This window comes from Mustela erminea, chromosome 7, assembly GCF_009829155.1.
Source record: "Mustela erminea isolate mMusErm1 chromosome 7, mMusErm1.Pri, whole genome shotgun sequence".
Taxonomy (NCBI): Eukaryota; Metazoa; Chordata; class Mammalia; order Carnivora; family Mustelidae; genus Mustela; species Mustela erminea.
The window spans coordinates 73,915,789-73,941,298 of NC_045620.1; the positions used below are offsets into that span (position 1 = coordinate 73,915,789).

The 25,510-nt window shown below is 38.6% G+C and overlaps 3 protein-coding genes and 1 non-coding gene across 4 annotated transcripts in view; 1 reads left to right on the top strand and 3 right to left on the bottom strand.

The window, feature by feature from the left end:
- ASB3 (ankyrin repeat and SOCS box containing 3) overlaps positions 1 to 13,262 on the bottom strand; it is a 109,771-nt gene extending 96,509 nt beyond the window's left edge. The window contains exon 1 of the mRNA XM_032352107.1: positions 13,179 to 13,262. The gene's annotated coding sequence lies outside the window, so the exon portion shown is untranslated. The remainder of the gene's footprint in view (positions 1 to 13,178) is intronic.
- LOC116595572 (60S ribosomal protein L10-like) lies at positions 774 to 3,178 on the bottom strand. Its single transcript, XM_032352113.1, has one exon. It carries the CDS (start codon positions 2,555 to 2,557, stop codon positions 2,102 to 2,104), a length of 456 nt encoding a protein of 151 aa, XP_032208004.1. The 5' UTR covers positions 2,558 to 3,178; the 3' UTR covers positions 774 to 2,101.
- On the bottom strand, positions 2,458 to 2,591 carry LOC116596671. The gene has a single exon (XR_004288255.1). It is a non-coding gene; the product is annotated as a small nucleolar RNA SNORA70 (small nucleolar RNA).
- A 118-nt stretch (positions 13,263 to 13,380) lies between the features above and the next one.
- ERLEC1 (endoplasmic reticulum lectin 1) overlaps positions 13,381 to 25,510 on the top strand; it is a 32,207-nt gene continuing 20,077 nt past the window's right edge. Inside the window, exons 1-6 of the mRNA XM_032352110.1 lie at positions 13,381 to 13,715; positions 21,611 to 21,715; positions 22,845 to 22,925; positions 23,496 to 23,573; positions 23,707 to 23,770; positions 24,470 to 24,504. Coding sequence (XP_032208001.1) covers positions 13,506 to 13,715; positions 21,611 to 21,715; positions 22,845 to 22,925; positions 23,496 to 23,573; positions 23,707 to 23,770; positions 24,470 to 24,504 — 573 coding nt within the window. The 5' untranslated portion in view covers positions 13,381 to 13,505. The remainder of the gene's footprint in view (positions 13,716 to 21,610; positions 21,716 to 22,844; positions 22,926 to 23,495; positions 23,574 to 23,706; positions 23,771 to 24,469; positions 24,505 to 25,510) is intronic.

A 25,510-nucleotide genomic window follows, 5' to 3' on the forward strand; every position in this document is an offset into this window, starting at 1 on the left:
CAATCCAAGATTCACATTCTATAGCTCAGAATTCAGAAATACAGCCTTTCATTTTACAAACAAACCTAAGTCCAAAGGAGTTTGGAATTCCCCAAAGTGATTCTTTTATCATTTTATATAATTGCTATAAAATATAAAGGGCAAGAGATAACTCTGGGATCCCCATTTATATGTCTTTCCAGGCTTTCAGTTACAATTAGACTAGAAAAATGTGACATATCACATATGGTGTACCATAAGCATTTATATGGAAGCCATATTTCAAAGCCCAGAAACAGGGATATTCACTGGGATGGGGAGAAACAGGACTAAAATGGAAAAGTTAAACAGTACTTTATTAGAGAGAAGCTAGGGTTTGAAGCCTCCCAGCTAGAAGGAATCATAACCTAGATCCTGTCAGCAAAACTGTCTCTCTCTACAGTCCTTGGATCTCACTTGAAAGCATCTTTTCTCATTCCTCCCTAATCACACACACAAAACTCAAGACTCATTCCTCAGAATATAACTACTAGTTAAGTTTCAAGTTTCAGGAATTCAGAGAAAGTATGAGTGTAAACCCTGCATTGAGAAAAGAAGCTTTTTTTTTTTTTTTTTAAGATTTATTTATTTATTTATTTGACAGACAGAGATCACAAGTAGGCAGAGAGGCAAGCAGATAGAGAGGGGAAGCAGGCTCCCTGCTGAGCAGAGAGCCCGATGTGGGTCTCAATCCAAGGACCCTGGATCATGACCTGAGCCAAAGGCAGAGGCTTTAACCCACTGAGCCACCCAGGCGCCCCAAGAAAAGAAACTTTTAATATAGATCTCTAATGAAGTGGGGTTTTTTTTAAGTAGGTCTTTACACTCTTACTGCAGGCCACTATTACGTTTCCCTTTCCCACTCCCAGGAAAACATAGTCACTTTTTGATCTACCACAAATATTAAGTACCATCTAGATACAGCCTCCATACATAAAAGGTTTCCAGTTAGGGAAACAAAGGTTTGTGGTGTCAACTCTGAATATCTTAAAGAATAAACTTGACTCATTTCTTTAAGACGGAGTTAAAAAATTTAGCCATCGTCTACAGGATATTCATTTCATCTTAAAAAGGATTTTTTTTTCACTTTCTACTAATAAAGTACCTGAAATGTGTATTATTTTACATCTTGAAGGTGCTCGTTTAATTTTAACATATGTAAAGCATTATGGAATACCTGACATAATAAAAACTATTACCTAGTATTGGTTTACATTATATATTCAGAGTACATGTGTTGAGCATCTCTTTGAGATTCATAATGATTACAATCATGCCTGTAATTTAAGAACCATATTTGGTCTATTATAAATTTTCAAACATTTTATAGTTAACATTTCGTTCCATTATATTAGTTTTCTCTTTTCCATGGATACATAGCTTTTAAATTATAACTTTGGAACAGTTGTAACTATCGATGCATCATACTCCTATAATTTATCATCCCTGATTCTTTCAGTCAGTCAAATGATGGATGCACTTAAAATTCTCTCTCATCACATCCTGTTAAAATCTACATATCAAATATTCCAATTATGCTTATCTTTTCTCACCAAAGATACTGTGACTATATTTTCTATGTATTTATTCAGCTCTCAACAATCTGTTTTTATGCGTTCTAAAGCCTTAAAATAAATTCACCCTAAGCATATATTAGAAACTCAAAGATTAGTGGGATGATTTTTTTTAATCCTGTGGCTACTTTTCAAAGAATTTTAACTTCTCAAGAGACAACTACTAAAATTATTCTTCTGTATGTCAAAATGATATGATGAAAATAAGCCTTATTGAATCTCCGGGTTTTTTCATTCTACTTAAGGTTCATTTTCCCTTCTAAAACATTATATATTCAGCACTAATCTCTTGGTGGTTTCATTTAATCATACTAAGCCTTCTTGTCTTTATAAAAAGTTTGACAACAAATAAACATACATTCTGTAACTGGAAAAAACCACCACTTACCCCTGTAATTTCTTTTATTCTTCCTACTTTACTATCCTTCACAGAATTTTTTTTTTTTTTGACAGAAAGTTGGATTTATTTGTGGACATGAATATGATGGGAAGGGATAGTGCCAAGATTCTCATGAGTGCAGAGCCCTCCATTTGTCCAAGGGGCCATGGTTAGGGATGTATTTGACCCCACAGCCATCTGGGATAAGCTGCTTTTCAGCCATCACGTCTTCAAATTCATCCGCATTGAACTTAATAAAGCCCCACTTCTTGGAGATGTGGATCTTCTGGCGGCCAGGGAACCTGAACTTGGTCCTGTTTAGGGCCTCAATCACATCCTCCTTGTTCTGCAGCTTGGTATGGATGGACATGATGACTTGGCCAATGTGGACCCTGGCTACTGTGCTTTCCAAAGGCACCCCGCATACCTGTCTGCAGCCTAAATTGGAGATAGCCATGAGGTCAGACCCCAGCATCCACCAAAAAGGGTTGTCTCCAAGGTCCCTTAGGGCAACCCATACAATCAACAGGTTGCATACACTACCGAGGAGGCTACTGTTTGCAGCCATGGCACACTGGGCCCCCATAGACAAAGAGCACAGTCGGCTTAATTGGCTGCAGTCCTTCACAGAATTTTTAAACTACAATGTTCTATTGCCCTATCAGCTCCTTTTAATCCCCTCCAATCTACCTTTGCTCTTGCTGTACTCAAGGAGTCAGTTAGTCTTCAGTCACCAATGACTCTTTCCTGATTTAACCCAAAGATCTCTGTTTCATCCTTTACAATTCTGATACACCAGACTAGTAAGCAAGAATCTCATTTCACTAAGTCCAAAAGAGTAGAACATTTCGTTGTATTTAGTTACATCTTAGATTTTTTAATCAGATACACAAACTCACCAAGTCCTAGGTTTCAATCACCATCTTTATTGAGAAAACTTCCAATCTTTCTCAAATTCTTTATGACTCTATGTCTTATATGTAAGGTATCTCATATACCTTATTGAGCTACACAAGCACCTGAAACTTAGCATACTAAAAGCAGAATTCATCTCTTTTCCCAAGAAGAAAACTTCATCCCACATAACACACATTAAAGGTTGAACAATTACTTGAACAGAAAATACAACAAACAGGTTTAAGATACTCATCAATTAACAAGCTTCTAGAGAAAATGAATGATATTTTCTTTTTTTTTTTTTAAGATTTTATTTATTTATTTGACAGAGAGAGAGATCGCAAGTAGGCAGAGAGGCAGGCAAAGAGAGAGATGGGGAAGCAGGGTCCCTGCTAAGCAGAGAGCCTGATGCCGGGGCTTGATCCCAGGACCCTGGGATTATAACCAGAGCTGAAGGCAGAGGCTTTAACCCACTGAGTCACCCAGGTGCTCTGAAAATGAATGATATTTTCCCAATATACAAAATTTTAGCTTTTATTTTACTGAAAATTTTACATAACATTTCTTAATAAGTCGAAGAACAGTTAGCAGGGAAAAGCTGGAGCCTATCTGTGATGTGGCTTGAAATATTACATGATGATAAAACCTTTCCTTCAAGTATGAGCTGGAAGATTTCTCAGCTAAAATGGGAAACTTGAAATATAGCAAGAGCCAGAGTTTTGTTTTTATTTTTTAAATATTTTTATTATTTATTCAACAGAGAGATCAAGAGCACAAGTAGGCAGAGCATAAGGCAGAGGGAGAGGGAGAAGCAGGCTCTCTGCTTCTCTGCTTAGCAGGGAGCCTGACAGGGCTTGATCCCAGGACAGCCACTTAACCCACTGAGCCACCGAAGCGCCGCAAAAGCCAAAGTTTTTTACATCTTTTTCTTACCACCAATCTCTTTTCTTCTTTCCAATACATTTTCTACTCTGCAATGAGAATTATGTTTCTAAAATATGGAACTAAGCTGCTCAATAATCAAAAACGCCTCCCACAGCATACAAAACAAATTTCAATTTCTTTAACTTGGTATTCAACTATTTATAATATGGTGTCAGCATACTTATCACACATTTCACTTCCCACTAAAGTACCCCACCCCATGTTCCTGTCACCCCATCCTCCTCATCCATTAAGACCCAGCAAAAATGAGGGACTTGTGATTTGTGTCAAGCAGTAACTATGCACTAAGACTACCAAGAAAAAAGAGTACCCAGCTATCAAGAACCACATTTAGTGGAAAGACATATAACCAAGCAAATCAATGTTATTTAGCATAAAGGCTGTGACAAAAAATACAAACAGAATACAGAACTACAAATTATTAATTCAAACTAATAAGATCAGAAAAAGCCTCATGGAAAAAAATAAGTAGCTGTTCACAGATCAAAGAATAATAATTAACCTTATGTAACAAACAGTATATATGCCAAAATCTATTCTGTTGATAGATATATTAATTCCCATTTTCTTAGATGATGAAAATGAGAGACAAAGAGTTTAGGGGCGCCTGGGTGGCTTAGTGAGTTAAAGCCTCTGCCTTCAGCTCAGGTCATGATCCCAGGGTCCTGGGATTGAGCCCCATATCGGCTCTCTGCTCAGCGGGGAGCCTGCTTTCCCCCACCCCCTGCCTGCCTCTCTGCCTAGTTGTGATCTTTCTCTCTCTGTCAAATAAATAAATAAATAAATTTTTTTAAAAAGAGTTTAAGTTAAACATAAAAATAATAACTATCATTTATTGAATACTTAAAATATACCAAACATTGTGCTAAACACTAAAAAGAAACAAATGGAATTAAGGCTCTTAATTTAAAAAAGAATTGTGAGAAAAAGGAGCTTTCTCATTTTGTACCTCTGCTTGTAAGTTTTAACCTCAATGAGATTCCTGAAATAGGATAAATTAAAAGGATGAAAAAAGAAAAAGGATTCATTAAATTACCCATACCCTACAGTCATAATTTTAAAAAATTTAAACAAAATATGCTTTGCCCAATTTTCTCAACAGCATTAACTAATTTATTCAACAAATATTTATGAATTACCTACTCTGTATAAGACAAACTAAGGGCAATCGTTTTCCTCTACTTCCTACCAAAATTCCACTAAAATGCATTCATTCATTCTAGAAGAGAGAAAACAGATGGGACTACTTTGGGGTTTAAGCCAGTGCAGAAAAAAAAAACCTGCAGTCTAAAACAAACATGCACACACCTACAAGAAGGCTACACCCATGGAGAAGACACTCCTGCCAACAGAGCCTGGAAAAGTACCAAACCTGGAAACAACAAGAGAAAGCAAGAGGGGTCTGTAGGATTAAAAGCAGGATGATTTAAAATAATAGATAAATAAATAAAATTAGGATGATTAAAAGATGTATATGAACAGCCAACCCAAACCTCATACCCCATTCCTTTACACACAGAAAGTCTATAAGCAACAGTGTTGGTTTCTAACTAAAACTACATTTGTTTCTCTTAATTTAACAATCTACCCTGAGAGCGTTAGAGGATCTTCATAATCCCTAACAAAACCTTCCTTATGTGGACATAGGCTAGAGGGAGATGAAAGAGCAGTTCTCTTCCTGCATTTCATCCATGGACCCCAAAGTGAGGCCCAATAATTGACACCATGCTCAACAATCACTATTTTTTTTTTTTTTAAGGAAAGCAAAAGCACAAGAAAAAAGTGTGAAAATAAACAGCTGACCTGAAGGAAATATAGCTGTTTCTGCGAACAGAAGATAAATGTTTAAAATTTGTAAATGCTATCCTAAAAGAAATTCATGAAGGCACTGCATCCATTAAAAAAGAGCACCTGCAGGGGTACCTAGGTGGCTGAGTCAGTTAAAGGACGGACTCTTGGTTTCCACCCAGGTCATGATCGCCAGGTCTTGGGAGTGAGCCCTGCTTCAGGCTTTGCATGCAGCACGAAGTCTGCTTGAGATTCTCTCTCACTCCATCTACCTCTCCTCCCACTCATATGAACACACACACACACTCTCTCTTTAAAATAAATAAATCTTAAAAAGGAGGGAGGGTCAACTGCAGTACACCTGAAACAAATATAACTATATGTTAGCTACACTGGAATTAAAAAATGACAACATTGGGCGCCTGGGTGGCTCAGTGGGTTAAGCTGCTGCCTTCGGCTCGGGTCATGATCTCGAGGTCCTGGGATCAAGTCCCGCGTCAGGCTCTCTGCTCAGCAGGGAGCCTGCTTCCCTTCCTCTCTCTCTCTCTGCCTGCCTCTCTGTCTACTTGTGATCTCTCTCTGTCAAATAAATAAATAAAAATCTTAAAAAAAAAAAAATGACAACATTGAGTACTGTCCAAAAGAATGGGTTCAGGAGCCAGACTGCTTGTAGTCTGATATCCAGTTCCATTGCTTATTGTGGTGATGGCCTCTGGCAATCTGCCATACTTCATTAATATATTAATGTCATGACTTCTGAAATTGAGAGGCATCTCATACTCGCTGGCATGTCATAACTTTAACTGGCAGCAGTTACTTTCTTAGTAGTACTAAAAAATAATAGTGAGCCTTAAAATAAATGGCAAATGGGGATTGTTACAATTTAAAGGAGACTTTAAAACAACAATCAAATGCAAGGCATGAACTTTGGACCCTGAAAGGGAAAAAGGTAAATAAATTGTAAAAATTGAAATCATTGTTATTTTTCCAAGACCCAAAGTAGTATAAATCTTAGGTTATAAAGCAGTCTCCTTTTCTTAGTCACTGACTTTTTTCAACATCCAGGCCAGTGGTCTTGTACAGTGCCACATTTGGATTTGATTATTTTCTTAGGTATGGAAAATTCTTTCCAGCATATGTTTTGTTTTACACTGGTGTTGTGGTATACTTGGGTTTTAAAAATTCATTCTTGTAGAAAATTCTTTGCAGAAACTTAAAGATACTAAGCATGGATTTAAAAAAAAGAATCATGCTAGCTTGGTTTGAAATCAAACGTCCACTCTCCTTTTTCCCCCTGTGCCTAAGAGACACGTACAATATTCACATGTGCACCTATATATTTGCTGGCATTCTGTCACCTGTGTTTGTGTTATATTTCAACCAAAAACGTGTGAAGGCCAAAGCTTTTACTTTCCTTTATTTTTCCCAAAATGTGCATCTCAGTTCTCTTATGTCTTCTTTTTTATTACTGTAGAGTAAATTATATTCAAAGGAGGAACTGGAGGGGAAAAAAATCAGTACTGGAAATAAAGAGAAAAGGACAATTATATTCTTAGGCAGCCTCTGGGGTAATTAGTGCTATACAACCTCAGACTGCACACCAGCTGTTCAGTTGAGCAAATAGCTTTGTTTTTAGTGGTTTTGCCCTTTCTGTGTATAAATGAGAAACAAGGGGAACCTGGGTGGCTCAGTCTTTAAGTGTCTGCTTTAGGCTCAGGTCATGATCCCAGAGTCCTGAAATCAGGCCCCACATCAGGCTCCCTGCTTCTCCAGGAGCATGCTTTTCCCTCTCCCACTCCCCCTGCTTGTGCTCCCTCTCTCACTGTGTCTCTGTCAAATAAGTAAATAAAATCTTTAAAAATAAATAAATATATAAAAATAAATGAGAAATAATAAAGAGATTTGAAGTAACTTTTAACTTAAAGCCCAACTGTTTAGTTCTCATTTGTGATTCATAAAAATTTCAACTAAAAAAAATTTTTTACAGTTTTATTCAGGCATATTTTATAGTGTGGCATAAATATATTAACTTTATGTTTGTGTGAATTATACTACAATATTGTATTAACTTGTGTCTCAGTTTCCTCATCAGTAAAATGGGGAAAACAATAAAACCTACCTTTTAGACTATGAGCCTAAATCAATTAAATAAGTTTTTATCTTTTAAGTGCTTAAAATAGTGCCTGGACACAACATCTGGTACATGAATAGAATAAAGAAATTGAATCATCATTAGTTCTTATATATTACCACTTGTTATTTTCTCCATTTGAAAAATAAGAACTGGGGCACCTTGGTGGCTCAGTGGGTTAGACCTCTGCCTTCAGCTAGGGTCATGATCAAGCCCCCCATCAGATTCCCTGCTCGGCGGGGAGCCTGCTTCCCTCCCCTGACCCCTCTCTGCCTGCCTCTCTGACTACTTGTGATCTCTCTCTCTCTCTCTCTCTGTCAAATAAATAAATAAATAAAATCTTAAAAAAAAAAAAAGAAAGAAAGAAAAAAAAGAAAAAGAAAAAGAAAAAGAACTGAGCTCTAAAGAGGTTAAGTAAGGTTCCCAATGTCAGACATGTGGTTAGGTGGTAGGGCTGGAATCAGAACCTAACTGGCCTAACTCCTAAGTCTCTGCTCCTAACCAATTCATTATTCAGTTGCACAGAGTTTGTACCTAATTCTTTATTCAGCCATAGCCTAACTGCTGAAAAATCAGATATCCAGAGGGGTTTTTTTGCTGCTACAGATTATGACACAATGAGTATCTTTGTACCCACATTCTTATGTATCAGGGCAAGTCCAAAAAGTGAAATCACTAGGTCAGAGTTTTACACGTTTTTAATTTTAACAGAAACTACTAATTTTAAAACATTTATTAAAGCAGGTCCAGCTTTCCCTTTTATAGTATCTGGATTTCCTATCTTACTAAGAAATGTCATCTCTATTCCGGTTACCCAAATATTCTCCTCATCTCTTCACATAGATATATATATATTTAACTCATTTACAATTTAGTTTTTGTGTATTTTATGAAGAGGGCATCTCGTTGGTTTTCTTATAAATGGACAGCAAATTATACTCACATCATTTATTAATTAAAACATCCTAGGGGCACCTGGGTGGCTCAGTGGGTTAGGCCTCTGCCTTAGGCTCAGTGGGTTAGGCCTCTGATGTGGGGCTCTATCCCAAGACTCTGGGATCATGACCTGAGCCGAAAGCAGGGGCCTGGGATCGGGCCCCGAGTTGGGCTCTCTGCTCAGCAGGGAGCCTGCTTCCCCCCCTCTCTCTCTACCTGCCTCTCTTCCTGCTTGTGATCTCTGTCAAATAAATAAATGAAATCTTTAAAAAAAAAAAAAAATCCGGGGCGCCTGGGTGGCTCAGTGGATTAAGCCGCTGCCTTCGGCTCGGGTCATGATCTCAGTGTCCTGGGATCGAGCCCCGCATCGGGCTCTTTGCTCAGCGGGAGCCTGCTTCTCTCTCTCTCTCTGCCTGACTCTCCGCCTACTTGTGATTTCTCTCTCTGTCAAATAAATAAATAAATAAATAATCTTTAAAAAAAAAAAAAAATCCTTTCCCACTACAGTGAAATGTCACCCCTTCACATTTTAAACTCCTTATGTCATTCCCAAACTCCCTTCTTGTACTCAAACCAAATTACCTTTTTTTTAAAAGATTTTTATTTATTTATTTGACAGAGATTCAGAGAGCACAAGCAAGGGGAGTGGTAGGCAGAGGAACAGGGAGAAGCAGAGTTTCTGCAGAGCAGGGAGCCTGATATGCGATTCAATCCCAGGACCCCAGGATCGTGACCTGAGACAAGGCAGACCCCCAACTAACTGAGCCACCCAGGCACCCCATCAAACCAAATTACTTTTGATCTCAATAAGTCTTAGGCTCATGTTTTTTTCATTCACTTAAAATAGGCCTTTCCCAGCTCTGTAAATCCAAAGAGCTGCCCATAAGGAGAAGCTGGATCTTAAAATCATGGTGTCACCATGAGAATCTGTGCAAGAGTGTTTTCTCAGAGAGGGAAGAAAACGCTTCCTGACTGAATGAGAGGCTGGTATCGTTCAACAATGGACCAGCTCCAGGAAAGACATTCAGACACCCAGGACCCAGTGATCATCTATAGGCAAACAAGTTATCCACCTGGTTACAGACGGTTTTGCATCAACCACAGACAACTAACAGCAATCAAGCGGCCACACAAACTTGGGGTCTCTCTAAGAGAGGTACCAGGAGAGCGAAGCACTGTGTGCTCTGAAAACCCTGCTGGCGTGTAATAAGTGCTCAGCAGATACTTGTTTCATGAATGAACACTTTCTGACTTTAAAGGGAGAGAAGACCCCTAGCTTCTGCCAAGCCATCCTGGCATATTCAAGCTTAGACCAAAGAAACATACATCATGGGGAAATGACTGTTCACACAGACCATCGTGGGATGGCCGATAAGGACCCACCCTAATTCAATATGACCTCATCCTAACTTGATCACATCTGCAAAGGCCCTATGTCCAAATAAATTCACACTCACAAGGTTCCAGGGGTTAGAACTTCACCATATCCTTTAGGGGAACACAATTCAGCCCATAACATCCCCTATAATCAATTTTCCACACAACAGTCTTAATGATCCTCATGAATGTGCATCAGGCCCTAACACTCTCCTGCTTACAGGTCTGTGTCCTCTTCCTGCCTCTCAAACATCATCTCTTACACTCTAGCCACACAGGCCTTCTTTCTGTCAGTCCGACATACCACACTCATCCTTGCCTCAGGACCTCCGCCTGGAAAATTTGGTGCGCCACCTTCTTCATCATTTCAAGTTACCACTCAAGTGTTACTTCATCACAGAGGGTTACTCTGATCATCTGCCTAAGCAGCACATCTCAAAGGTCTTCTCTTTCGTATAACCCAAATTTCTAAGCAGTATTTGCCAGTACCAGAAAGTATGTTATTTATTTTTTATTGAAGCTCTTATTTGAACATAAGCTCTATTGAACCAGATTCCATTATTATAACCCCCAGATACTAAACTAGCGCCTTGCAAGTACTTTTCATTTTTATTTACTCAAATATGTCTTTTTCTTTGATGACACAAGTATTTTCTATTTCAGTTGCAAAGATTAATTATACCCCTAAATTTTCTTGTAATTTTTTCTCTTTACTGTGTGTGATTCACTTAAATCTTTAATCCGTTTGGAATTAATCTTTGTATACTTGAGAAACAGGGGTCACATCAGATAATTCCGATGCAAAAAGTCTGCAACAATTGGGACTTATTGGATAAAGCTCAAACACTTCTGCACAGAATATGCTCTATATGCAACCCTCCCTGAACTGACTGCCTCTGTCCCTCTGTAGTACCAATCTCCTGCTGATGACTCCATTTTTTTTTAAAGATTTTATTTATTTATTTGACAGAGAGAGATCACAAGTAGGCAGAGAGGCAGGCAGAGAGAGGGGAAAGCAGGCTCCCTGCTGAGCAGAGAGCCCTGATGTGGGGCTCTATCCCAAGACTCTGGGATCATGACCTGAGCCGAAAGCAGAGGCTTTAACCCACTGAGCCACCCAGGTGCCTGATGACTCCATTTTATCCTGTCCTCTGACTACACCAAAAAGTCCTAATGGGTCATCAAGAAGAGTTATGCTTGAGGGTCGCCTGGGTGGTTCAGTTGCTGGGCATCTGCCTTTGGCTCAGATCATGGTCCCAGCATCTGGGATCAAGCCCCGGATCTGGCTCCCTGCTTGGTGGGAAGCCTGCTCCTCCCTCTCCAGCTCCGCTGTGCTTATGTTCCCTCCCTTGCTACCTCTCTGTCATAAATAAATAAAATCTTAAAAAAAAATTATGCTTGAAATGCACTTCTCCATCTGCTTGAACTCCTTCCTACAAATCCTTAAAACCCCAGGTCTAAAGTCACCTCTCTTGGAAAGCCTTTCGAGTCCAACCCTTGAGTTCCTCACTTCCTTTTTTCTATCTCCACTTTTACATCCCTCTACTCTATAATATATAGTACCTGCTTCATAAATATACAGAGTATTTAGATTAATGTCTAGTACACAATAAATGCTAAGTGAATGTTAACTACTATTTTATTACCACAATAGGTTGCAATTATTTGTGTAATTTGCCTTCTAGACCAAGAGGGACAAAAGGCGGAGACACATTTATTTACCATTTTACCAAACCTACTGGTCTGGCACAAATAAAGCACTAATAAGTACTAAACAAATTAATAAACAACACCTCAAAGCTGGACCAAAGTAATTTTCTTTGAAACTGTGGATTCCTTATATTTAAAAAAAAAAAAAAGGAAACTTTTTCCATATACACTATGGAGTATTATGCCTCCATCAGAAAGGATGAATACCCAACTTTTGTAGCAACATGGACGGGACTGGAAGAGATTATGCTGAGTGAAATAAGTCAAGCAGACAGAGTCAATTATCATATGGTTTCACTTATTTGTGGAGCATAACAAATAGCATGGAGGACATGGGGACTTAGAGTGGAGAAGGGAGTTGGGGGGAATTGGAAGGGGAGGTGAACCACGAGAGACTATGGACTCTGAAAAACAATCTGAGGGTTTTGAAGGGGCACCGGGTGGGAGGTTGGAGGAACCAGGTGGTGGGTATTAGAGAGGACATGGATTGCATGGAGCACTGGGTGTGGTGCAAAAATAATGAATACTGTTACGCTGAATATAAATAAATAAATAATAGAATATGGGGGAGAGAAAACTTTTAAGATGAAAAATAAGCCTGCCCCTCCTGCTTTTTGATTTGGTTCAAACTCGAGGAGTGAGGGGAGAGTCCAGCTTTACCCACATCCAGAAAGAAAATTTTAGGTGCTCCATGGCTACCACTGTATAACCCATTATACTGGAAATGAAAACAATGGCATTTTTAAAAGAGAGGGGAATTTAAAACTTTTTGTCTTATTTTGAACGCAATCAGGCATGTCTTAACCCCAGGTGAATTCATAACTTCACATTCGCCTGGCCCCGAACCTCACATACGGAAACTTAACAGCTTCATAAGTTGAAATGTCATCTCCATTCCATAAATGTCAACTTCATTTCATAAGCTGAATGTCAACTGTGGGATGAAGGAGAAGCCGCACTGGTGAAAACGCAGGGGCTGTGAGGTCTAGCTGTCTTCTCCACGAGGAGTCTCTGTCCACAACAACCTCAGAGAATCACAGGATTCTTACACTGGGGTACGACAGGATTCCTCAGATCCGGTATCCCCTAAGCTAGACTGAGCAAACGGCCCTGGGTTTGTCAGTGGCTGCAAGGAACTGAGATGACCACAGCCCATAGGAGAAGAGGCGGAGAGAAGCTTCAAGCGGGAAAAATGAAGTGTACAGATGCTACGTGCGGAGAAAAAGAAAAAGAAAAGCAGCTGGAGGGTAGCTAAGTCAGGAACACCGCCACTTCTCATCGCCACCTCCAATTCTGGCATCTAATGACCACACCCGCCGAGTTCACGCTCTTCTTCCAGCTCCAGGGCGAGCCAAGACACCGCCTACCCGCTGGAGAGCCGCGAGGGGGGCAGGCGGGAGCGGCCGCCGCCTCCCGGACTCACCCACTCTCGGTGCCTCACGTCTCCGCGGAAAAGCCTGGACTCAGGCCAGGTTTTCGGAGTCAGCCTCCGGCCGGTCGCAACGTTCGATTTCTCCCCTCCCCCTCCCCCGAGACCGCCGACCGGCGTCCCGGCTTCCGTAGGCGGGCGGCTTGGTGGACCCGGATGTTGATATGCCGCCTGCCCCGGAAACGGTGGCGGGAGGCCCAAAGGGGCGGAGGTGGGGTTGCCCGGCTCTCCGGAAGGAGACGTGGCGGCGGTTGGGCCCCGGGCTGCCTGGGTGCTTAGAAGTCCCGCCGCCTCCTCCTCCTCCTCCCCCTCCTCTCCTCTATGGGAAGAGGAGGTTGTGGCGGCGGCTGGAGAAATCGGCAGCGGAGGATGGAGGAAGGAGGAGGCGGCGCGCGTAGTCTGGTCGCAGGCGGGCCGGTGTTACTGGTCCTCTGCGGCCTCCTAGAGGCGTCCGGTGGCGGCCGAGCGCTCCCCCAGCTCAGCGATGACATCCCTTTCCGAGTCAACTGGCCCGGCACCGAGTTCTCTCTGGTCAGTGCCCTCGCGAATCCTGTAGCCCTCTCTGTCCCTCCTAGCACTGGGGTTTGGCCCTTCCCTCGGTACCTGCGCTTTTCTCCTCCAGAACCACCTCTGCAGGCGAATGCCTCCTTCCCTAATCCAAAGGTTCATTTACCTCGCATTCATTCATTCATACAGCAAGTGTTTAGCGAACACATTATGTGGTTTTGCCCTCCATGCTAAGCACTGAGGATCCAGCAGTCACCTGCTCTGCCCCTTTTCAATATGGCTCATTAGACAGTGCTTACCAACACTCCCACCCCGTGGAAGAAGCTTTCTTAGAATCACGTCAGACACAGGTATTTATCTTCTCTTTAGAAAGTCAGGGCAGTTCTTCCTCCACCAGCCGCCTTCTCTCCTTCAGTAGTTCCACCCTACCTGCAAAACCGGTGGTACTGCAGATAAGAGTTCCCTCTCGGACTGGTTATTTCTGTCTCGTATACACACACGTGCGTATGTACATTCTCACAGCTCTTTCTCCTTCAGGGTTGTTTCCGAGAGGGCTGTTGGGCCTTTGAGATGTATTAACATCTACATTCTACTCAGAATAAGCAGTACAGCGCTGGTGTATTACGACTGTACACCCCAGAATTTGAAATTCCGTGATCAGTTTTCCAAGAGATGAACATTTTTATAATCTCACAGTAAGGAAAATGTGCGATCCTTCTGTCTTTAGGGATTACTCTGCTTTAAAGTCTTCCTACCACTGTAGGCCAATTAAAAAAAAACAAAACAAAACAAAACTGTGCTCTTAAGATGCTTACCGTGTAGTAATTAATTTATTTATTTCAAATTGAAGTCTTGGAACATACAAAAGCTTTTTTAAAATTCTTGTTCCAGTTACCTGCAGTCATTCCACTTGGGATGACCGTTTTGTTCTATTACCATACTGTTCTATTACTAATTCGTTGAAACAAGAGTAAGTGATAGCATGATGTCAAAGCAAGATTTACCAGGACAGCGGATGTTATGGTTACCCCAACAGCTTTCCATTTACAAATGGTAGTTTTTTGCAAATATTTCACACTCTTCTGTTTCTCCATCCCTCTTCTTTTCAGTTCTCCTGCTCTGGTAGTTCATTGGTTCTCAACATTATCTAAATAAATATTTACCTGAGGAGCCAGGTTTATTTTTGTATTAATGCCATGAAATATTATTGTATTAAAATACTTAGAGGGTGCCTAGGTGGCTCAGTCGGTTAAGTGTCTTCCTTCAGCTGGGGTCATGATCCCAGCATCCTGGTATGAAATCCCAAGTCGGGTTCCCTGCTTAGTGGGCAGTCTTGCTTTTCCCTCTCACTCTGCCCCTCCCCACCGCTGTGCTATCTCTCTCTGTCTCTCAAATAAACAAATAAAATCTTTTAAAAAATAAAATACTTATATAAAAGCTTGTTGTAAGTGAGATATAACTTTAGCAGTCTTGAAGTGAGAATAATTTAATCCAACTCCTATTATCCTTTCAAAAAACCACAAAGAATAAACATGGTAAGTGTTACAGAATGTGGTCATTAAACTTACTCTTGTACCTGTCAGGTATTTTTTTTTTTTTTTAAGATTTTATCAATTTGGGGGCGCTTGGGTGGCTCAGTGGGTTAAAGCCTCTGCCTTCAGCTCAGGTCTTGATCCCAGGGTCCTGGGATCGAGCCCCACATCGGGCTCTCTGCTCAGCAGGGAGCCTGCTTCCTCCTCTCTCTCTCTCTCTCTGCCTACTTGTGATCTCTGTCTGTCAAATAAATAAATAAAATCTTAAAAAAAAAAAAGGTTGTATCAATTTGCGAGAGAGGCAGAGAGCACAAGCAAGGGGAGGCAGATAGAGAGGCAGAGGGACAAGTAGACTCCAGACTGAGCAGGGAGCCCAACCTGGGACTCAATCCCAGGACCCCAAGATCTTGACCTGAGCTGAAGTCAGACACTTAACTGACTGAGCCACACAGGAGCCCTGTTTTTGTTTTTGTTTTTGTTTTTTTAATTTAAAAATTACATGCTGATAGGCAGCCCTGAAAACTTCGTGACTTTTAAATGGATAACTAAAACTGGCCTTTTTAGAGGTTACTACCAAATGTTATTCTGTTTCCTTTCTGGCACTGGTGTTTGCTGGCTTAAAAGAGGTTATGGAAGATCTGTCTTACATGTATTCGGTACCAACCTTCCATATGTCTGTCAATGTTATTTTGAATTTTAATTTTTTTAATTCTCTTTGGCAGTGTAATGTAAGCTAAGATGGACACCTCTGAAGTGTTTTTTTCATATATATATATTTTTTAAAGTTATTTTGAGAGACGCCAAGGTGGCTCATCATTTAAGTGTCCACCTTCAGCTCAGGTCAAGATCTTGGGGTCCTGGAATTGAGTCCCACATCCCCATCGGGCTCCTTGCTCAGCAGGGAGCCTGCTGCTTCCTCTGCCTGCTGCTCCCCCTGCTTGTGCCCCACCATTTTCTAACAAATAAATAAAATCTTTTAAAAAAATTTTTTTAAGTTATTTTGAGGAAAATCTAGAGACCTTTTTCTCTGAGTTGGCAAAATATCTGTGGCCCTCATGTAAAAATAAACTGTAAGAGTCTTTTATCATTGGCCTTTGGGTTTTGTTTTAGTACTATTTAATCTTAAGGCTTTCCTTCCCTACTTCATGTAATTGACATTACAGCCCTCCTCACCTGGCACTGTCGTTTTCTTTTATGGGCCATTTGGTTGGACATATATAACTAAGCAGCTGTATGAACGAGAATAAGGGCCTTTATCTTTCTACGATCTGAAATTGGAAGAGACTAGATTAGAAGATGTGAATTTTATTTTTTAGTCTTAAAATTCTTCTGTACTTTAAATCCTCTCCCCATTCAGATATATCAAAACAATATATAAGCTTTATAATCTTTCTTTCAAATTTACTTAGAAAAATTATTAAGCACCAAAGCTGTGTATATTCTTAATGTTTTTGTTAACTAGTTAATGACTATGATATTCCTTTTTTACTGGTTTTTAGCATTCAGTTTTTTTGTGTGTATATATTTTTCTTCTGAAATACCATCTGTGTCATTAAACTATTCAATTCTTCATTACTTCACAGAGTTCACAGATTTCACCAAAGTAAAAACCACAGAATAAGTCCAGTTTTGTCTTTACTCCTCTTGGAAGTGTATTCCCACTCAAAAATTTCCTATGGGGTACCTGGGTAGCTTAGTCAGTTAAGCCTCCAACTCTGAATCGCAGCTCAGATCTTGATCTCAGGGTCATGAGTTCAGGCCCTGCATTGGGCTCTGAGCCTACTTTAATTTAAAAAAAAAAAAAAATTACCCAAACACTATGCTTGGGAAGAATGATAACCAACTCCAGAGTTCCAAGCATGTCTGTGTTTTTTTTCCCAAACATGTTTATATATGCTGAGAAGTTGTACCACTGAGTTTATTTTACAGCTTCTCTCTTTTGTCTCTCATCCTCTATCCTAATTCTTCCAGACTCCTGTCAAACATTAGGAATTTCTCTCCCGCCAACATATTTTTTAAGTTTTTTAACCTTAAAGTACCATGCCCCCTTGGATTAATTTCATTATATTAATATCTAATTTTTATCAAATCACTAATAAGACCTCTTACATGGAAAATACATTAAGGTGTTATATGGAACAACTTTTTTACACTATCAGCAATTCTATACATTCAGAATTATTATATTTCATTTTTCTAAGGAACTGTTTTACTAAATCAAAAGAAAACATTTTTAGTAGCAGGTCAAAAAAGTTTTTTTAACTTAGAAAATCAGAAGAGGTTAACTTTTTCCCAGTAATTTCTGTTCTGAAAAAGAGGGTAAAATTTGTTAAAATTTTTAGTTCACAATAAGTGACTCACTATTTCAGCAGTTTTCAGACAGAGAAATTGCTCCTTGATCCGTTTTATTGAAGAGGAAAGCAACCCTTCCAAAACTAATGAAAGACAAATCTTTGCATCTTCAAACAAGTGATGGCTTTTATTTCTTATTACCCCTTACCTAGACCTTAAAAACAGTAGGCAGAATATAGCTGGGCCACAGGCAAGCAGAAGCACTGAGGCCTGGGGATTCCATACAGAATGAGGTTCTGCCACTCACAGCTGACAAAATCCAAACTCAGAGAAATGAATGATGGTGAAACAAGAAAGGATTTATTTCAGTGAGGCCAGCACTGAAAAGACAGCAGACTGGCAATTCAAAGACTGTCTCCAAAGTGCTAAAAATATATATGTTTATATATGAAATATATGGGGCATAGGTGGCATGGGTCTGTTCAAGGAGGCATTGAAGGTCAAATCAAACCTTGTCTTAAAGTCAGTCATGGGAAGGCAGACGTCTTGCTGGCTCAGATGGTCCTTTTTGGTTGAGGGGGTAGTTGAGATTCCCATCAGAGGATGCTTTGCCCCCTGGATCTTCTAGTCTGAGCCAAGAGACAAGCTGCAAGGAAACACCTAACTAGAAAGTTTGAGGTCAAAATGGAGGGAGCTGAAGTCCTTTTCCAAGAGGAATGAATTTCTTAACATATAGACATAAAGCCCCAAGAGTGGTTTTTATTACAAAGAAAGGATTGTCTTACTGTCTTTGCTGTGGTTCCAAGCAAGCAGTTGTTTTTCCATTGTTGGCATTGTGCTGAATGTTTTAGTAAATCAGTATTGCTGTGGAATTCAATTCTGAACATTAGAGTTGCAGGTACTTCACAAATAGAGGTAAATACACTTAAGTCATATGCTGCTGGTTGCCTTCACTACCGTACAGGAATGATATGGCAAGGCTTCAGGCCAGCCATTGCTAAGCAAGTGTGAGTCATGATTTTAACAATTCTGCATCTATCTGAAAAATGTGGAAAACCATTGTAAATGTTATATCTTATAGCAATTTGTTGGCACAACTGAATAAATGGTTCTAAGGATCCCTTTTTCATAAATTTGGTTTTGCAACTCTCACTTTCAAATCTCTTTGGTTCCCCTCTTCATTTACAATGGTCTTTTATTTTTTTTTTATTTTTTTTTTTTTAAGATTTTATTTGTTTGTTAGAGAGAGAAAGATACAGAGCGCAAGCACAGGCAGACAGAGTGGCAGGCTAGAGGCAGAGGGAGAAGCAGGCTCCCTGCAGAGCAAGGAGCCCGATGTGGGACTCGATCCCAGGACACTGGGATCATGACCTGAGCCGAAGGCAGCCGCTTAACCAACTGAGCCACCCAGGCGTCCCTACAATGGTCTTTTATTTTATTTTATTTTATTTTAAGATTTTATTTTATTTTGACAGACAGAAATCACAGGGAGGCAGAGAGGCAGAGAGAGAGGAAAGGAAGCAGGCTCCCTGCTGAGCAGAGAGCCGGATGCGGGACTCGATCCCCAGACCCCGGGATCATGACCTGAGCTGAAGGCAGAGGCTTTAACCCACTGAGCCACCCAGGTGCCCCTACAATGGTCTTTTAAATGAAAGGATCCTTCATCATAATCCAGGAGCCTATAAATCTATATATCTAAAAAAATAAATCTATATATCTAAAAAAATGTTAACAAACACTGATTCAAATATGTTAAAACAGTTAAGAGCACACAGAATATGGAACCAGTCTGACTGGGTTCATCTCTGTACTGTGGTACTTACTAGCTGTGTTACCTTGTACAAATTTCTTTTTTTTTTAAAGATTTTACTTATTATGGGGCGCCTGGGTGGCTCAGTGGGTTAAAGCCTCTGCCTTTGGCTCAGGTCATGATCCCGGGGTTCTGGAATCAAGCCCCGCATCAGGCTCTCTGCTCAGCAGGGAGCCTGCTTCCTCCTTTCTCTGCCTGCCTCTCTGCCTATGTGTGATCTCTGTCGTCAAATAAATAAATAAAATCTTTAAAGAAAAAAAAGATTTTATTTATTTGAAAGAGAGAGAGAGAGCACGCAGCAAAGGAAGCAGTAGAGGCTGAGGGAGGAGTGGGCTCCCTGCTGAGCAGGGAGGACTTAAGCTGACTAAGCCACCCAGGTGTCCTGCCTTGTACAAATTATTTAATCTCTGGGTTTCAGTTTCTTTTTCTGAAAATAGGTAGAAAGCCTGTCTTGAAGATTGATGTGTTAAAAATGTTAAGGATTTAAAACTTCAGTATAGCTAATATAGCTTATATTTACTATTATTTTTTTATTTTGTTTTATTGTCTTAGAAAAACATTGCCCTAATTTGCATTTGTGTTTGAGATAACATTGGATCAAGTAGTACTTGTTTTATTAAGCTTATGAGTCCTTCTTGTTAAACTGAGAAAAGAAGAGTTACTTAATAAGAGTGGTTCGTTCTTCATGAGGGATAGCCATATGGTATAGTGGTTTCACACTATGGTAAGATGAGAAGTTGAGTTGAATTATCACAGAACACATATCACAGAACATAAAAACCTCTGTCTTAGTGACACATCTACTATCACAAAGCAAAGATTTCTTTTTGGTTAAATAATGTGAGTTATATTAACTGAAATGTTCATTTGAATTACATTGGTTCCTGTTTGACTTGTGAATTTGTTTGGTTTTATATTGTGAAAGTTTGAATAGTTTCGTTGATACATACCAGGAATTGGCAAACTACACCTTTGTGTTGGCCAGCCATCTATTTTTATAAATAAAGTTTTTTCAGGACACAGCCATACCTGTTCATTTTCCTATTGCTTATACAATGTCTTACTACAATTGATAGTTGGGTAGTTGAAACAGAGATCATATGACCCACAAAGCCTAAAATATTTACTGCCTGTCCCTTTACAGAAAGAGTTTGCTGACCCAGGATATATACTAAAAAAAAAGTTAAGTCAGAACAGAAGATCGCTTTTTCTTTTTCTTTTCTTTTTTTTTTTTTTTAAGATTTTATTTATTTATTTGAGAGAGAGAGAGAGCGCGTGTGCACAAGCCTGGGAGAGAGGCAGATGGAGACAGAGAGGGAGAAACAGACTCGCCACCAAGCAGGAAGTCCCAACGCAGACTCGATTTCAGGACCCTAGGATCATGACCTGATTCAAAGGCAGAGGCTTAACCTACTGAGTTCCCCAGGCCCCCCTGGAGATTTTTCTTTTAAAAGTAATTTATCCGGGGCACCTGGGTGGCTCAGTGGGTTAAGCCACTGCCTTCGGCTCAGGTCATGATCTCAGGGTCCTGGGATCGAGTCCCGCATCGGGCTCTCTGCTCAGCAGGGAGCCTGCTTCCCTCTCTTTCTCTCTGCCTGCCTCTCCATCTACTTGTGATTTCTCTCTGTCAAATAAATAAATAAAATATTAAAAAAAAATAAAAGTAATTTATCCACATATGAAAAATTATGCACCACTATTATGTCCAAGTGTCCTTTCCAACAGAATTGAGAGTACATTTGTAAAGTGCTGTTGGTTCTCGCATATAGGTGGTAATTTTTAATAGGTGTAATAAGTATTCAGTAATGATGTATCAGTAAACATTCATTGCCTCTTAATGCATTTTTTTGAAGATTTATTTATTATCTGAAAGAGAGCTTTGGGGGAATAGGGGATGCAGAGGGAGAGAAAGAGAAACCCAAGCAGAGCATGGAGCCCATGCGGGACTTGATCTTAACCAGGCTGAGCTGAGACCAAGAGCCAGACGCTTAACCCACTATGCCACCCAAGTTCCCCGCCTGTTAATGCTGTTTAATCCCTATTTTAACTTCACTCTGTTGCATTACTACTTTCTTCTATATTCCAAGTTTCATTTTCATTCATTTTTTTTTCTCTGTTATAGTGTGTCATCCTCATTTTGATCTTAAATAATATGTGGAATATTTTCCCCTTAAAAATCTTCTCTTGAACGTGATGAATTACTTTGACCTAAGACTGTAGTTTATTCACTGTAATACAACTTAACAACAACAACAAAAAACTGTGTATTTTTTGTTCTATTCTAGCCTACAACTGGAGTTTTGTATAAAGAAGATAATTATGTCATCATGACAACTACACATAAAGAAAAATATAAATGCATTCTGCCCCTTGTGACAAATGGGGATGAGGTAACTTTTTATAAATATATAAATAATTCCTGTCACTAAAGATGCATATTTAAAACATTGCAAACACATATTTTAAAGTAAAACTGAATGACAAGTTTCTCAGTAACCCTGTTTATCATACAAGTAGTATTCACTTTTATTGTTCTTGAATTCTTTGATTCTACAGTTCAACTTGGGAAAATTGGCAACCAACTATTCATAGTTTTAAAGAAAATCTAATTCCACTCTTGCTTTCTTTAATAGAAATGAGGGTTTTGAAACAGGATATAATTTTTAAATAAAATTGTGACTTTTTTATAAAGAATTTCTAACAACAAATCTATAGGTACCTATGCTTTTTCCCTACCTTAGCTCATGCCCGTTTCTTCCTCCCAGAACTGCCCTAACTGCCTCTTATCCATCCTTCAAGGCAATGGCTTCTTTCAAGATGAAACAGGAGAGTCAGCATGGTAAAATGAAAAGGACACCAGCCTAGGAGCCAGGAGGCTGAGGTATAGGCTACAGTTAGCTGTGGAACCTTGAACAAATTTGAAACTCAGTTCTTCCACTCAATAAATTTATTGAGCTATTTATGTAATACTTTCACAGTCTATGAAATAGAAATACTATAAACTCAGTGAGTGCTTTCCTAGGTTTTGTTCAGATTTGAAATCTGTGAAAGATAGCTCTGTTCATTTTGTTTTAAATTTTATTAAGACACAAATACATATGTGCACAATCATCTGCATATGCATATGGCATTCAAGTCTGAAATGTAAAAATATATAGGAAACTGGGATGTACCTTAAAGCTTTTCTATACCTTCTACAAGATTCAACTTTTCTAAGAATTTGTTCAGATGCAAATATTTAAAACTTCTGAAATAGTTTCATAAGAATTGTTCAGGAAACTGATACTCAGAAACCTTTTTTTTTAAGAGAAGAAAGAATGAAAGATTATATGGCTCCTTATTTTATACTTCAATTCTTTTGAAAGAAGTGGCAAACCATAGGACCTTTTTAAAAGTTTTGACTGTTTTTCCCCTTTTATTTCAAAGCATTTGTGATTTGAACAATGGGTTAATACCCAGACAGCAGAGTTGGGTGAAATTCTAGATAATTGTAAGTATTAAATCCTAGTTCTTTCATAGGAAGAAGAAAAGGATTATAAAGGCCCTAATCCAAGAGAGCTATTGGAGCCGCTATTTAAACAAAGCAGTTGTTCCTACAGAGTACGTATTTTATGTTCACTTAATAAGTAGAAAATAAGTTTCCAATAGCCAGTAGACCCTTAAAAATAATTCTGCATTTCTTTTTACTTTATTATGTTGTATCAGATTTTAAGTTCATTGTAAATCAAAGATATTGCTTAGTAGTATTTTATTCGTTTTAATTCCTGTATAGTAGATGCAGCAAACACCCAGTAAAACCATTTTCAAATAATATCACTTCCCAAATTGTCCTGAATGTTTTTCAGATCAGAAGAAAATTTCCTTATACAGAATTTTAATAAAAAATGCTAATTCTTATTTTTTTGACTATGTATAATATGGTCCCTAAGCCAGGTGGTTTAGATCCCAGGTACAGTCTAGACCTGTTTTCTTCACAGAATTTTCACAGAGATTTAATTAGTAAAAACAATTACTAGGCTTCAGAATCTTCACATTTTTCTGAGGCATGTTTCATTTAATGAAAGCTTACTCTAAATCTTGAGGGAAATCTACTCAACTACATAAAATATCAAAAAGTAATCAGTTGAGTTATATGACTTTTGTATATCTAAATACATCCATTTTTCTTAGATTGAGTCTTATTGGACTTACGAAGTATGTCATGGAAAACACATTCGACAATACCATGAAGAGAAAGAAAGTGGTCAGGTATGTTTTTCTTCAAAAAATGAAGTATGGAACATTATAAAATGAGAGCTTTAATAGTGAGATTTGTGATTTTAAAGTTGTGTTCTAGGTATTTGCAAAATACTTACTATATTTTTATTTTATTCCAATATAGAAAGTAAATATTCACGAGTACTACCTTGGAAATATGATGGCTAAGAACCTTCTATCTGAAAAAGGTTTGTTTCTACAGAGTGATGTGATAGTAATGCTGGAATTTCATTGAAAGCATATGTTGAAATTGGAATTTAAAAGATCTTTTAGGAAACCGTATGCATTTTAAAACACTGAAATAAATTCCTGAACAATCCCTTAGAAAACTTTTTCGAAGAGATCTTTTCATTATTTTCTATGTCAACAAACATTATGCTTTTTGTCTACAAATTTTTCAAAATTTGGTAAGGTAACACATGTTATCTTTATATCTTTATATGTTATGTAGTGTTAATGTTAATGTTTTGCTTGCTGTAAGCCTAGTTGCTGTACATGAAAATAGAAACGTAGATGTGTCTCTAAAATTGTGAAATATTTTTGTTAATCTGTGTTACTCAAAGTCAACTAGGTTAAGATTAAAATTCTCACTGATATAAAAATACTTCAAAAGAAAATTGTTATGGCCATTTTTATGCCTCAAATGGAGTATTTCTTAGGTAAAGATGTAAGGATTAAATTTGGCTGTCCTTTCAAACAAAACCATTTCAAGGCAGCTAGCTAAAAGCAGTATGATAAAAATTATATGTATGTTTTCTATCATTTTTTAGAAAGAAATTTAAAATTACGAAGTTGGTTGAAAACTTAATCATTTGTATTTTGTATTTAAGTCACTGGTCATTTTTTACACCTACCTTACATAGGTAATATCTTATATTATTCCACAGATCAAGAGTCAGATGAAAAGGAAAAATCAAAAGAGGCAAGTGACAAGTGTTGATTTTTTTCACTTTTAACATCTGTTATTAGTGAGACCTGAATTTGCACTACTGAAATGACAGAATTTAAATGACAGAATGTAGTCGTGCATTCTTTACCTGTCTATCAAATACCTCAAAGGATTGGGCCAAAGAAAATTTGCAGTATGTTAGGTTTTTCTGAGAATAGTTATATTGTGATACTTCTCTTTACTTTTAAAATCATAGGAAAATTAAGGAACTTGCCAAAGATGTGTCTGGGAAAGTTTTCATAATGGCACTGTATCACTTCCAGGCTTCACAGTAGTTCCCTCTGTTTGACATTGGAAACAATTATAAATATGAGCTTTTGCTTTTTCCCCCTGCTTTGGTCCCTGTCTCCCATGGGTAAAACAGATAACTACATATGTAAATAACAAGCTACCAGACTGCAAGCATCTTCAAAGCAGGGACTGTCTTTTATCTCTTTACCCCGCAGTGCAAAGCACAGTGCTAGATATAATATAGGCACTTCATAAGTGTGTACTGAATGTGAATGCATAATTGATAACTGAAAAATAGGATTGTTTAAAAAGAATGATTCCTTAGGGTACCTAATCACAATTTTTAAATGCCCCTGTAGTTCAAGGAATACTAAGAACTCCCATAGAGTTAATAACCTATTGTTAGAGGATATTTCTGTAAGTGGTTTTATCTCATAATGATGATTTTATTAGAAGAAAAGTGAAATGGCAAAAAGCCTTAAAAGGGATGCCTATAACTTAAAAGGGTGGCTTTGGGGGGAATTGATAAGCTAAGCATGAATACACATAGCATTGCTATTTTAAAAGATTTTAATTTTACAGACTACCTTTGAGATAAAATATTTATTTACTGTGGCTCTGGAGGATAGCAAGATGGAATTCAAAGTGTGAAATGATAAAGGAAGAGGAAGAAAAGGGTAAGGGAAGAAAACTAACATTTACTGAGCCCCAATTTATAAGCCACATACTGTGTCAGGCATGTAACAAA